Source organism: Carya illinoinensis, chromosome 7 (assembly GCF_018687715.1).
Source record: "Carya illinoinensis cultivar Pawnee chromosome 7, C.illinoinensisPawnee_v1, whole genome shotgun sequence".
NCBI lineage: Eukaryota > Viridiplantae > Streptophyta > Magnoliopsida > Fagales > Juglandaceae > Carya > Carya illinoinensis.
In genome coordinates this window covers 3,324,087-3,338,023 of record NC_056758.1, presented here as the reverse complement: position 1 = coordinate 3,338,023, position 13,937 = coordinate 3,324,087, and the positions used below count along the sequence as shown (strand labels likewise).

Here is a 13,937-nt window from a genome sequence, read left to right as displayed (position 1 = left end):
GTGATAGTGCAGAAAGTGTATAGTACTGTGGCATGCTGCTGCTTCCCATGCGGATAGCCTAATCCATTTAATATTCCTCTTTACAATGGAGCCGTTGGAATACAGTCATGCTTCCCTATTAAGTTTGTGTATCTTAACTAGCAAATGCATGCATCATACTCAAAAACACATAAAAAATTGCCCACATCTTGCCACAAGATTACTTGAACAGGGTGGAAGATCTTCTGGCACGAATGCGACCCTTCCCCCTCCACCTCCATGCAAGGTGGCGGCCTACGGGAGACCACTGCATGGCCAATTGCTCCATTCCCTTTGCTTTTTTTTTTTTTGTTAGTTTTATGGTTTTGGTTTCTTGATTCTAGAAATGCAATTGTAATTTCAATTAATTTCTCTTTGAAATTTAAAGGGGGAAACATTCAAGTTTTTAAAGTTTTCGTTTGAACTTTGGTATCAATTGGGAGAAATATAAACAAGTAAAATAAATTTCATAGTATTTCTTGAGAATTTAATGTTATCAGAAAATTTCAGAATGTAAATGCCGCATGGCTCACTTTTAAGCTCTAAATTTCGGACTATGCTTTAAAGCTCAAAATCAGAAACCGAAAAAGGAGAGGAAGCACGTGGGGAATCTCTATTATTTTCCCATAAGTTTATATCCTGACTAGCAAATGCAAACATCTTGACATAAGAATTATTGCTCATCAACTACCTCAAAATCAAGATTGCATTGCAAAACACACAGCAAGTAACTTGACATTTACAATACTAATCCAGTAGAGCAAGAGGGTGCACTTGCAGGGATGGAGAAGGGTGAAAAAAAAGACAAATGGCTGAAATGTCATCCATAGCAATGCCCCGCCTCTTGCGCTTCCATCCGAGCACAGCACACTCAACAAGACGCTTGGCTGATTGCGTCCTGTCTGGTGTTGAAGATATAATTTCTACTGCTTCTTGGTTGGAGATAACATCCCATACCTGATAGAGAAAATCAGTCAAACATCTTAATGCAGCCTTAGCACTTATCAAGCAAAATAAGTCCTACAGAACTTCTAGACACATTCGCTTGGGTTTTCATGACACAAACATTCCGATTATAATTACAGAGAATTTGATTCTTTATAAAAGCAACCTCAGGTTTCCAGCCTTCATACTTCTATACAGGCACAAGTATAAATCTGAACAAAGAACCCTAGCCAAACAAAGTATGGCAACGATCATAACTTTAAAATCATAGTTTCTTCAAAATTTTCTGCTGAGCATACATCATATTCTGCATAAAGCACAAATCTACAGGAAGAGTCTAATGCATACCCCATCAGTTGCCAGCACGACAAATTGGTCCCTGCTGGTTATATTCCTTTGTGTCACTTCCGGCACAGAAATTAGTCCAAAATCCTTCACACAGTAATCCCCAAAGGCTCTAGACATTGCCAGTCCCGGTGATTCCTCATCCGGCAGCCAGACCCTGTGCACCCCTGGCTCATCGCGCAAACAGAAGACCCGCCCTTGACACTGGCATATCCTCTCAGCCTCCTCTGCAAACAAAATAAAACACAGCTTTAGATTTCGCTTTTTCTTTCCCTTTTCCCTGGGTAAACAAACATGGATTGAGACTAACGAGGTAAATTAGGCTTGAAGTCTACAGTAAGCTGAACTGGAATCAAGCTTCCATCATCTGAAGTGGTACCCAATACAGCACGAGAATCCCCAACATTTGCAACAACGATGAGATCACCCTGGAATAAAGAAGTTGTCAATTTTGCTTGCCTTAAGAATAGGGATGTATGAACTGACAACAGATTACAAAGAGAAGTTACCATTTTTTCATTCTCAAATGAAAAAGGGAGGCACTATATTATATTCACTACTAGTCACACATGTTGAGTCTATAATCAGAATTGCAAATCTAGTGTACCTGCCGAACAATTGTGAGTGCAGTTGTTCCGCTGTAGAATGAATCTATTTTACGATGTTGCTCATGAAGTTCTTGATCAATGGCAGCGCAAGTCTTTAGGTAGGAATGCTTCCATATATCAAACCGATGATGCTTTTTATCAGATTGTAAATCACATTCTGGGTCAAGAGCAGCTTCAGCAACTGTCTCCTGCCAATTGCTTAACAAAGATGGTGGCAATGATTCTCTGACCATTTTAGCCACAAAATGGCCCCATGAGCCATGCCCATCAAAAATCCCACAGAATATCATGTCTTCTTGGCACCCAAATTCCTACCACCAAAACCAACATTGTTCACATCTATCAATAAATATAAGCGAGAATGTTCCATCAAATTGCCAACATAAGGAAACAAAAATGTGAAACTGAACCCAATATGTTTCTAGATTATTGAATCCGACACAAAATTTTAAGCCCCCCAAGTTCGTTTAGTTTTTCTGCTATAGGCTAAAAAAGACTGAACAAATCTTCCAACATTCTAATCATTCCTTACCTCCCACACAATGCAGCAATCCTGGTTCACTCCTTTCTTGCCTCTCTTCGAGAAAACTGAGGCAAAGTTGTTAGAACCATTAGCATTTATAAACCCTGAAGTGCGTAAAACCAAGTCATTCTTCTTTGCCTCCTTAGCCATTGCCTCCGCGGCTTCTCTTCCACTGCAATTCCCAGACTTCCTCCTCCCTCTTTTCAAAGAAAGCGACCTTGCCAGCCCATTGAACAAGGAGGATAAATGCCCCATCAGCCTCAAAATTCAATTCCCACTACCCGCTAATGAGGTGTGGTACTTCCTTTTTGTAGACTCAAAAATCTGGACATAGGAAATTTATATTAATAAAATAAAATGACATAGGGATCATGGAAAGAATGAGTTCAAAGATACGAAAATGCTTAAATATTCGCAAGGAAGAAATATTTATCTATATTTTTATCCGACATTCACTCTTGAGACCAGACAGAAGCATATTGAATTGAGTCATACAGTGACTAAAAGACATTATCTGACTCAGAAAGCTAAGAACCTCAGAATTTATTTACCCGAAACAAACAAAAAACTTTGAATCTGAAAGCCGTTGCAGAAAATACCGATACTCTTACATGTAATTCCAGCATTGCATGTAGAGTTCTTAAACTATCTGGCTAAAATTTCTTTAATATATGAATAAAAATATACAACTTTGCAGGCTATTTTGTAGTTCTTTGTTTTGCAACTGAGAAAAAGGTAAATAAAAGGGAATATTTTCTCTATTTTCGCTTCCGTCCTTGAGAAGTAAAAATAAATGGAAGGCAAAACGAATCTCGATCATATTTCTTTTCTTCATTTGTTTTGCTTAATTTTCTCAGCTTCCAACCGAAACGCAATTGGTTCCACTTTTGGACGCTGAGACAATGTGCGAATACCCAGAAGCAAAATATCTAAGGCTTCAGGTGTTTTCTCGTTTAGAAGTTAAGAGCCCAATCCCCATTAAACAGCAATCAAGACAGCTTCGTACTTGACTGAAATGACCTTTATACTCTTTAAAAACCAATGTTAAAAAGAAGAATTTTCTTTTTCTTTCTTTCCTGCCTCAATTTCTCGGAGACCAAATACCTATAAAGAAAAAAAAAATTTTCTCGGAGACCAAACAAAGCCCAGAAAGAGAAATTTGATAAAGAAAACGAAAACAAGCTAAGTCGATTCTCCCATCCATTGCTGACCACATAAAACAGAACTGGCGCACAATTCTTTGAAAACTTAATTTCATCCCAATTTTGCCACCATTCAAAAAAATACCCAGAAGAAAAGCAAAACAGAAAACACATATAGCAGAGCTAGGCTTCTCATCCACCAAAAGCCAAGCGAAAACAACAACAAAACGCGAAACTTTCCCTTGTTTTCTTTCCAGAACCTACTCCAGACCTTTCACAGACTCAAAAACAAAACAAATCCATATGTGAACAAGACCTTGAGTTTTGCAGCGACTTCTTCGTTGAATAACGTGGAACTAGAGACCCGGAATCTGACGCATTCGGCTGGAAGTGGGCTTCCCTTGCCGGAATGTGACGGAATTCCGACGAGCCAAGCTGAGAGTTGGAGAATAGGGAGATAGAGAAGCATGGCAATCCATATTAGTACTGGTATCGTGTCTTGCCTGGTTGTAGTTTAATTGAGGAGAGGAAAACAAGGCCACAGCCTTTTCTGCATACAAACAACAATCACTGTACATAATCTATCTCCGTATCTATGCGTGTTTTTCCTGTTGTTAAAAAAAGGAAGTTCAAAGGTTGTATCCTCGTGTGGCTTTTTTTTTTTTTTTTTTAATAAAAGAAATATTGCGTCATAATCAATATTATTCATAGAATTTCGCTGTTTATGAATATATATTTTTTAAATGAGTGTGGAGGTTTATTTTTTTAAAAAAATAAAATATATTATTAATTGAGTTTTTTTTACTTGAATTTCAGATTTTATTTTTTTAAAAAAAATAAGTTTACAAAATTTACCAGCTATAATACTGTGGGAGTTATTTTTTGTAATTAATTAATGTTATAGACTTCAACACCAATAACATAATTAGTATATCAATATACAAGTTTTAAACAAAATTATCTCTCTCTCTCTCTGTATATATATATATATAAATAATGAGATATGTTCCCATGTATTTTTTTCCTTCTAATACAAATTGGAAAGCAAGATTTTTTTAATTGAAAAATAATATTTACAATTATAAAATATCTAAATATCGTATATTTTTTTTTAAAAGTGAGATCTATATATAAAATTTGTATGAAAAAATTAATTTTCTTAATAATAAATTTTACTATTTTTTATAAAAAAAATGTAAGATACTTATATAATTTATAATTTTATCTAGCATTATTTTTTTTCTTGGTTGGCGTACGCAGTGGTTTTTTTATTTTTTTTTTTGTGTAAGCCAATTGTTAACTAGATGGTCAAGGTCAACTATGGTGGGGCTAAGTTTGGAAATAAATTAAGTTATACGGTATACATATCATATCATATCCATGATTGAGGATAAACTTAAATATAGGCTTCAATATCATCCTGTCTTTGTAGCCAGATTATGTTATTCAATTAAATATATTGTTTCATATATAATATGGATTGCCTTTTGCTTGACCTAACAAGATAAAATTGATAAATACACAAATTAATTAGATATGTTGTATTTTTTAATGTATACCTCTAATAACCTAATGTTATCCCAAAATCTTCTGTTCAATAATTATTACCATTTTTTTATTTATTTATTTCGGAAGTGATATATAAATAAAGAAATAATATTTACAGTCGTAAAGTGTATCAATGCCGTATAATTTATTTAAAATAAATAAATAATTATGGGATCTATATAAAAGAATTAAATTTTTAATAATGAACTCTACTCTTTTTTAAAATAATTATACCGTATTTACATATTCTACTATTATAATATTATTCTATATATAAATATAGTGGTTGGCGTGAAATAATTATTTTATAAGTAGGTCTCGCAAGGGTGACGTTTAGAAGCAAATCACAATAGACCAACAAAGCAGGAGAAAACGAGATTATTAAATTAGTTATAAATTCAGAACAGAAAATTATTAGTTTTTGGTGAGTTTGCATGATTTGAAACTAATTCTTTATATTAGTCATACGTAGGTCTTTGAAAGTTTCATATTTTTTTATAATTCAAATAATCAATAGATAAATGATAGGAAATAACACTAATTCTTTGAACCGACCTTTATGTATTATATTTATGGAAAAATATAGTTGCAAGTACAATTATGTACTAATCTGTATACCAATGTGATGTGATTTGTCAAAAAGTAGATTTTATTAAAAATAATATTAATTTAAATTTTAAGTATGAATAAATCAGTATTGGTAAACAGATTAGTGCGCGACTGTGCTTGTATGTAGCAAAACTCTATATTTATATTATTTACAACTCCTGCAAATTGTTTATTGCTAAAAGAGATTTTATTAACAGCGTTATTTAAAAAGTCTTTACACTAAATTAAATTATGTCACGTGGATGGTGTGTAATAAAAACTTTCAAATAGAATTATTGATTACACTGTTTAAAAAAAATTTAACCATAAAAGAAATTATACAAAAATTAAATTTACAAACTGATATGACTTGATATGAAATGTCATATTATAAATTGAGGTGAAATGTTACATATTTTTCAATTTAAATTTGACGGATATTAATTTTGAGAAATTCTATTTATAGTTCTTAAGTAGAGATTGTATGTACAAATTTTTTATTAAATGAGAAAAAATATTATTTTAAGAAAAATAATTTAGTAATTTTAAAAAAAATTAAAACAAAATTATCTATACGTATAATACAGTCTCCAAATAATAAAAACTAATACGTAGTATTGCTCATTAATTTTTAGGACAAAGTATAATTTCTTTCCCTCGAATGGCAGAAATAAAAGTTTACGGAGACAGCTCCACCCTAAACCCACTACTACGAAAGGGTAGTAGAAGTAAAATTTAGGTACAATAATGCAGGTGGAGCGGAGGGAAAGGTCATGATCAGATGGGCCCATCCCCACCGAATATATCTATGGCTGACCACCAACGACAGTGCGGGATGACCCACTATTTACTCACTACCCATATTTTTGTGGGGCCCAAAGTTTAGTTATAGATTGATTCTAGTACCTAATATTTATCTCCCTCGTATTGGGAAAGGTTATGGTGTATTTATTGACACACATTTATAGTTTATATGTCCTTTTATTTTTTGGGTTGTTCTTTGTGGTCCATTTAATTTCTTTAAATTAAATTGGCCAAATCAAGTAAAATCTCCCACTCAACATTTGTAATTAATGCAATTAAATTTGTCGTACTACAATTGGAATATCTAATATATCCATCCAAGGTTTTCGTATATTCTATGTAGTGGTTATCAGTTATTTTATTTAAAATTATTTAAAATAATATCAGTTATTTTTATATTCAAATCATAATATCAGTTTTTTTTTTCCTCCTCCAAAATCATTTGATATTACTATTCTGTCGGTCATCATCATCTTGATTAGTAAGTGGGCTTGCTTTTCCTGTAAAAAATCTTTTTTTTTTAAGTTATTGTTCGAATTTGAGCCTCCAGTATACTTGATAAAAATATGAAATGGATAATATAATAATAAATAGTTAATAAAATGAAAAAATCTCCTTATAAATAAAGTTTATATATTAATTTATATATCGATATTAATATGTAAAATATATATTTAAAAAAATAATATTTAATAAAGGACATAATATTTAATAAAGAAAATGCTTGATTAGTATTATAATTTTTTTAAATTTTTATATAAAATATAATAAAATTTTAAAATAATTATATTAAAAAATAATATTTTAAAAATATTTTATTTAATTTTAAATTTTTATTTTAATTTATCTCATCTTAATTTATTATTTAAATAAATATAAATAAATAAATAAATATGTAGGAACAAAGAAGGAGAAAGATTTCAGATCTGACAGATAAATAGGTTATGTAGGCGTGGAACACGTGTTACTTGCAGCGGTGAGACAACATGATGGAGGTCGGTTCAAAAAAGGTTGCTAGTGAATGAGAGAATAGTGGCTGACGAGTCAAATTAAAGGGTCCTCCTAACGTTTCGTAATAGTGGCAAATAAAGAAAATTTTCCTTATCATCCTTATATTTTATACATTATATTTATTTATTTATTTTATAATAAATATATAATATGTAAATAATATTTATTTATACAGATGATGTGTAATATTTCTCGACAAATAAATAGATGCCACGTAAGTACCAAACAATCACATGTGGGGCGGTGCACTGGATAACGACGTCCGAAGCCTCAGAGAATGCTTTGAACTGATTTGGATTATTATTATTATTTATTATTTTTATGTATTTTCTATAATTTTGTATTGTTATTTATTAATATTTAATATTTTATTACTATTTTTTTTATTATTATTTATAAAATATTTAAAATCAACTCCCTATCTAAAAAGTAAAAACAACTTTAATCTGGACTGTAGTCTCTGGAGTGTTCTCTCGTCTCTCCTTTTTAGGAGTGACTCGGGGTGCTGGATGCGTGTTAAATGCTCTGCTCTGTTGTCCCCTGGGTACACTTCGGCCAGGTTCACTATCTACTGTATAATTTAAACAAAATATCTTCTGGGTTGAAATAAAAAAAAAATAAAACAAATAAAATAAAAATGGATGGAAAAGTAAGGAGAATCTATCTCTTAATCTTGATTGGATAGCTGATAAAGAAAAAATATCTTCTGACATTCATACACGTGTAAATCAATGTGTAGAAGGATACAATCTTCACTATTGCTAAGGAAGAAATACACGTTTTTGCAAGGGACAGATATTTTGGGCCACAATACAGGGTTAGATACGTGTGTGTTTTGTTTTTTAGCCTTAGCCGACACCCTATGGTAAACCAGAGCGCATTGCATAGGTATGCCCGGGCCATGCTTGTGACACATTTGACTATGAAACTAGTTTTACATAATGTGTATCATGGAACGCTTCTTTATGCCAATAAGGTCCTGTCGACTGATTCTGAGCCGCAAGTAAAGAAATACCCAACCTGTGATGACAAGTTATGACAGTGAATGAATGGACTCAAATCGATATGGACCTCAATTTTGGCAGTACGACAAAGAAACATTCTGAACGCATGGCCAGTTTGCTCGTTCAGGTTAGCTGTCCTTGTGGATAAAGATCTTAATTTGAATATTAAGACTGCTTTTGGAGTTTCAACTCACTTCAATATTTTATCAATAGTATTAAGTTAAAATAATAAAATAAATTTTATAAAATAAATTTAGATATATTTAAATATTAAGATAAATAAAAATTATAAATTTTACATGTAAAAAAATTTTAAATTAAAATAAATTTAATAATTTAAGAGTTATATATTTAAATATTTGACTCATCTTAAAATTAAATTAAACTGAATTGATTTTAGTGTATTTTAATAACCAAACTAGCTTTAAAAATATTTTAAAATATTTGTAAATATCAAAAAAATAATTTATAAATAATAATAAGATAATAATAAAATAGTAGTAATAAAATAATAAATAATTTATAAATAATAATAAATAATTTTTGAATAATAATTAAATAATTTGATAACATTTGAAAACAGTTACGTTTAACTGAGTTACAAGACCATTGATCAAAACTTGCTAAATGCATACAGACATGTTTATAATTAGAAAAAGCAAACCAAAATCTGATATGTTTCTCTCTTTCCACAGGTATCTACCAACTTTTTTTTTCCTTTTTTTTTTTGAAAATAACCTTTCCTTTTGTATTCATATAATGATTAATACAAACTTTGTCAAACTGTAAACCATTTAAAACAAAAACTGGGGCTTTTTCTATACGCACCTTCTCCTCTACATGATGTAAAGCAGCCTTAGCAAGCTTGTGAGCTACTTCATTTGTATTTCTATGTGGGTATAGAACTTTCCAACCATGCCGGCCTTTGAGGCTCCTTCACAATTCTTCAACGGTACCACTAGAATAGGACGTCTTCAACTTGATCATTCACAGCGTTTATGACAGCCTATGCATCATCCTAAAAAACTTCATTGTCGAAATTGAGGTCCCTACATAAATCCATTGCTTTCCTCAAGCCATAACACTGCTAATACAAGTGATACCATGTACTATTTCTGGTCATGACAAGTTGCCATTACCTCTCCCTTATCGTTTCTAATTATCACACCAACTCCCATCTTCCTTGCTTTTACATTCAAAGCTGCATCCCAATTAGCCTTCACCACATTCTGTTATGGTGGGTTCCGGCGTTTCTCACTTCCTACTACACTACTATGAACCACCTGCCCCTCTGACATAGCCTGCACTGATTGATAATCTCTCAAGGCTTCCATGGCTAATCTAATTACACAAGTTGGGCCAATAAACTTTTGTTCAAAGATAAAATTATTTCTTCTAGTCCATAAACTTCTCATTCTAGCTGCAACCTCTTCCATTTCAGTCTTATTGAGTTTATGAGTAAGTTTCTCCCATAAGCACAGCAAGACTTCTTCACCTGTTTCCCATTTATGCAGAATCTTAGAATGTTTTGCCCACACATCATTTGCAGCAGGACAATGCCATAGAACATGCATTATGGATTCATCTTGTTGGAGATAGATTGGACACTTAGGATCCTCACTGACTTTCCTAACAAATAGGTTCCTTTTTGTAGCTAGCAAATTATTTCCTACCTTCCACATAAACAATTTCAGCTTGCAAGGTAGATCTAAGCTCCATATATGTTTCCATTGACCATCTATTTCTACTCCTCTTGAGAACTCCCCTTGAACCCTCCTTGATCTTTCTTGTTCCAAGTGGTATGCACTTTTCACAATAAAAATACCTTTGTTTGAGGGGCCCAAAATGAGCTTATCTTCGACATCCTTTCTGCTCAGTAGAACACAATAGATATGTTCAACCTCGTCTTCCATAAAGATAGCTCTGATTAGACTCTCATTCCATTCCTTCTTTCCCTCCACCATAAGCTCACTAACCTTTGCATCTTCATTTAAGATTTTAATTGGAGACTGCACATAAAAGGACGATGGAGTGGATAACCATCTTTGCCCCCAAATTTGAATTTTGCAATCATTTCCCACCCTCCATCTTAGTCCATCTTTCAGCAACCCTAAGGAGCTCCAAATGCTTCTCCAAATCAATGAGGGAGAGTAGCCCAATTTTGCCTCCAACAATGAGGATTGACTAAAATATTTTTCCTTGTAAATCATAGTAGTTAAAGAGGAAGGATTCTACAACATTCTCTAGCCTTGTTTGGCCAACAAAGTCGAGTTAAAATTCTCTAATTCTCTGAAGCCCAACCCTTCCTTGTCTTTTGAGAGCCTCATTTTCTTCCAACTCCTCCATTGTATACAACTATTTCTTTGTTGATTTAATTCTCTGCATAGCCTTTTTGATAATCTAAAGACACTCATGGTGTAGGAAGGGATAGCTTCCAATACTGCACTTATCAAAACCTCTTTGCCTGCACTTGAAAGAAATGAGTTCTTCCAATTGTTAAGCTTCAACCAAACTCTCTCTTTTAAGCCTCTAAACGTATTATACTAAGAACTGCCCACTAAAGTAGGTAGTCCCAAATATTTCTCATAACTCTCTTGCACTATATCCCCTCATTCCCTTAATATTCTAGTCTTGATAGATGAAACAGTGTTGAAACTGAAAAACATGGTTGTTTTCTCCTTGTTAAGGAACTATCATGATGCTCTCTCATAAGTACCAAGTGTATTCTTTTGGTCTCTCCATTCCTTCACCCTAGCCCTCCCAAAAAGGCCACAATCATCTGCAACAATCACCTCCTCCCCTATTGTTGCCCAATGACTTTGATAAAAGCAGGCACCAAACCAGTCCAGACCAAGTGACTTCAAAGGGCCCATGTGTTTAATTGCTGCCTCAATTTCCAGCCTGCTGAAAGGCCTAACCAACCTTTCATTCATCTCACTTGTTACTCAAGTTTTCACTTGCTGTACACAAGCAGCAATATCTTCTAAACCTAGCCTTGTTGAGGTAAATAGACCGTTAAAGTAGTTGCCAAATGCCCCTTCTATATCTACTTGATTATTGCACAACTGTTTATGCTCATCCATGATTTGTTTAACTACATTTTTCCTTCTTCTCTGTGAGGCGCATGCATGAAAGAATTTAGTGTTTCTGTCCCCCATAGCATACCAATATCTTTTAGCCCTTTGTTTCCATTTAAGGTCTTTCTGTTCAAGCAAAGTCCCTATCTTTCTCTAAATTCGCTTTATCTCTTCAACATTAAATATGTTTTCCCCATTTTGAAGCTTCTTTAGTAACTCAGTTTTCTCTTTAATTTCTTTGTTCTGTCTGAGTTGATCTGACTACTACATTTTTTAAGGGCTTCCTTGCAGTTCTCCAATTTTCGTTTAATCTTTGGATCATTCATAGCCCTTTGCCTGTTCTGCCATGCCTCTCTTACTACTTCCACACAACCTTCCTCTTTGTCCCAACTTGCCTCATATCTAAACACTTTCCTCTTTCTCCACCTTATTTCACCTCTCCTCCTTATTGACAAAAGAAGAGACCTGTGATCTGAACTTCTGCCTGGCAGCACCTCCACACAATATTCATTGAACATTTGGGTCCATATTGAATTAGCTACTACCCTATCTAACCTTTCTTTTGTAAATGTCTCATCTTCACGTTTATTATTCCATGTATACTTGTTAACTTTCCACCTGAGATAAAAAAGGTTACCCTCTTCTAGTGCTGCTCTAAAGCCTTCCATTTGTCTCTCTGGTCTTGGCCTACCACCCATTTTTTCTCCATTCGAGATTATCTCATTAAAATCCCCTAATACACACCACCCTTTATCACCTCTTGGTTTTAAGGATTTTAACAAGTGCCAAGCTTCATCCCTTTTACTGGTCTCAGGCTAATCATAAAAGCCAGTCATTAATTAGCTATCATTCTCACCCTCTTCTAAAATCCCAACACTAATATGCCTCTGAGTGTAATTTAAAAAATCTACCTTCACTCTACTATTCCACCATAGAGCTAGGCCTCCCTTCTTTCCAACTGGCTCCATCAAAAAGCACCCCTCCCAACTGAGTCTCTTCTTCAATCTCACACACAGCTCACTCCTTAATTTAGTTTCCATAAAAAATAACACATCTAGGTACTTTTCCTTCACCATATGGCAAAGGTGCTGAACTATCCGAGGGTCCTAAGCCATCGACCGTTCCAACTTAGGATTTTCATTGGGATTGGTGGGGCTGTTGACCAGCCGCCACCATGTTTTCATTAGACTTGTTTACTTCCTCAGCACCACTCCTACAATCCTTTTTTCTTTTCATCCTTTTTCTCTCCCTTCTCTCCTCTTATCTCATTCCCTCCTTTTTTTTTTTTTTTTGGTAAAACCAACACCACTACTTGTCACTTGCTTCCCTCTTTCTCTTGCCTTCTCTTTCCTTCTCCCTTTCGAGGAGACCTCTTATTAATAAGCTCCTGTATTGTTTCAGTAAGGTCCTCTCTCTACTGAGGCCCTACAGCTAGATGGACTTCTTTAGGCCCTTCCCCCTCCCTTTCTGCTCCTTCCTCATTTAATAATGCTTTATCACTTCTTCTACATGCTTCTTACTCACCTCCTCCTCATTTAATCTCCCTTCCTTTCCATTATTCCTTTCACTCGTTTCCTCAGATGCCATCTCACTATTACCCTTTCCTTCTTCAGCAACTTTTTCCTCCTCTATTACTCTATTTCCTTTCATATTATAGCATGACTCAACCACCTCCCTCTGAATATACCACCCATTCCTACCCTCATCATTATTTTTCCAACTAGTCGACTCACTCTTTTTTTTTCTCCTTTTTTTATATATGCTCTTAGTCCAACCCAACACTGATTAGCCCCATCATTCTTGCTATCACATCCAGCTTTACCATGTAATATGCAACCATAAGAAAAGCAAAATCTGGGAAGCTTTTCATACCTTATAGGAATCCAGAGCTTTTCTCCTCCCACCTTAATGGATCTGCCTCGAGCTTGTGGTTTGGATAGATCTAAATCTATCAAGACCCTCAAATATCTCCCACATCCACTGCCATCTTCACTCACATCTACCTCCTGTATCACTCCAATGGAATTACCAATCCGTTTTCCTCTATCTTCATTCATGCAAGATAGTGGCAAATTATACAGCTGGACCCAAAAGCGCTCCTACATGAATATCAGCTTCTGAGGTGGTGTGTTTTCATCGAAAGGCTTTAATACAAACAAATGATAATCAAACAGCGATGGTCTTCCACTCCACACTCGATCTTTGTCTGCTAGATTAGCAAAAGTAACTGTAAAGATATTCGAAACTACTTCTAGAAATTTTGCAGGCTTACTTATCCTCCATATTTTCTTCATCGTGCTCTCCACCACTTCCTTACTTATGTT

At 34.0% G+C, this 13,937-nt stretch overlaps 1 protein-coding gene across 1 annotated transcript; it reads right to left on the bottom strand.

The window, feature by feature from the left end:
• Positions 1–607: 607 nt before the first annotated feature.
• LOC122317456 (probable protein phosphatase 2C 34) lies at positions 608–4,143 on the bottom strand. Its single transcript, XM_043134564.1, has 6 exons — positions 3,898–4,143; positions 2,449–2,763; positions 1,916–2,227; positions 1,619–1,736; positions 1,312–1,535; positions 608–975 (listed from the first exon to the last, which is right to left on the bottom strand). Exons 2-6 carry the CDS (start codon positions 2,692–2,694, stop codon positions 766–768), a joined length of 1,110 nt encoding a protein of 369 aa, XP_042990498.1. The 5' UTR covers positions 2,695–2,763; positions 3,898–4,143; the 3' UTR covers positions 608–765.
• Positions 4,144–13,937: the final 9,794 nt, after the last annotated feature.

What these genes read in the sequence shown, in the direction of transcription:
- LOC122317456 (XM_043134564.1), bottom strand. Translation starts at nt 2,694, where the DNA reads ATGGGGCATTTATCCTCCTTGTTCAATGGGCTGGCAAGGTCGCTTTCT. An exon ending in ATTGCTGCATTGTGTGGGAG is followed by an intron (nt 2,228 to 2,448) that starts GTAAGGAATGAT and finishes TTTTGGTGGTAG; the next exon opens with GAATTTGGGTGCCAAGAAGA. An exon ending in CACTCACAATTGTTCGGCAG is followed by an intron (nt 1,737 to 1,915) that starts GTACACTAGATT and finishes TCTTTATTCCAG; the next exon opens with GGTGATCTCATCGTTGTTGC.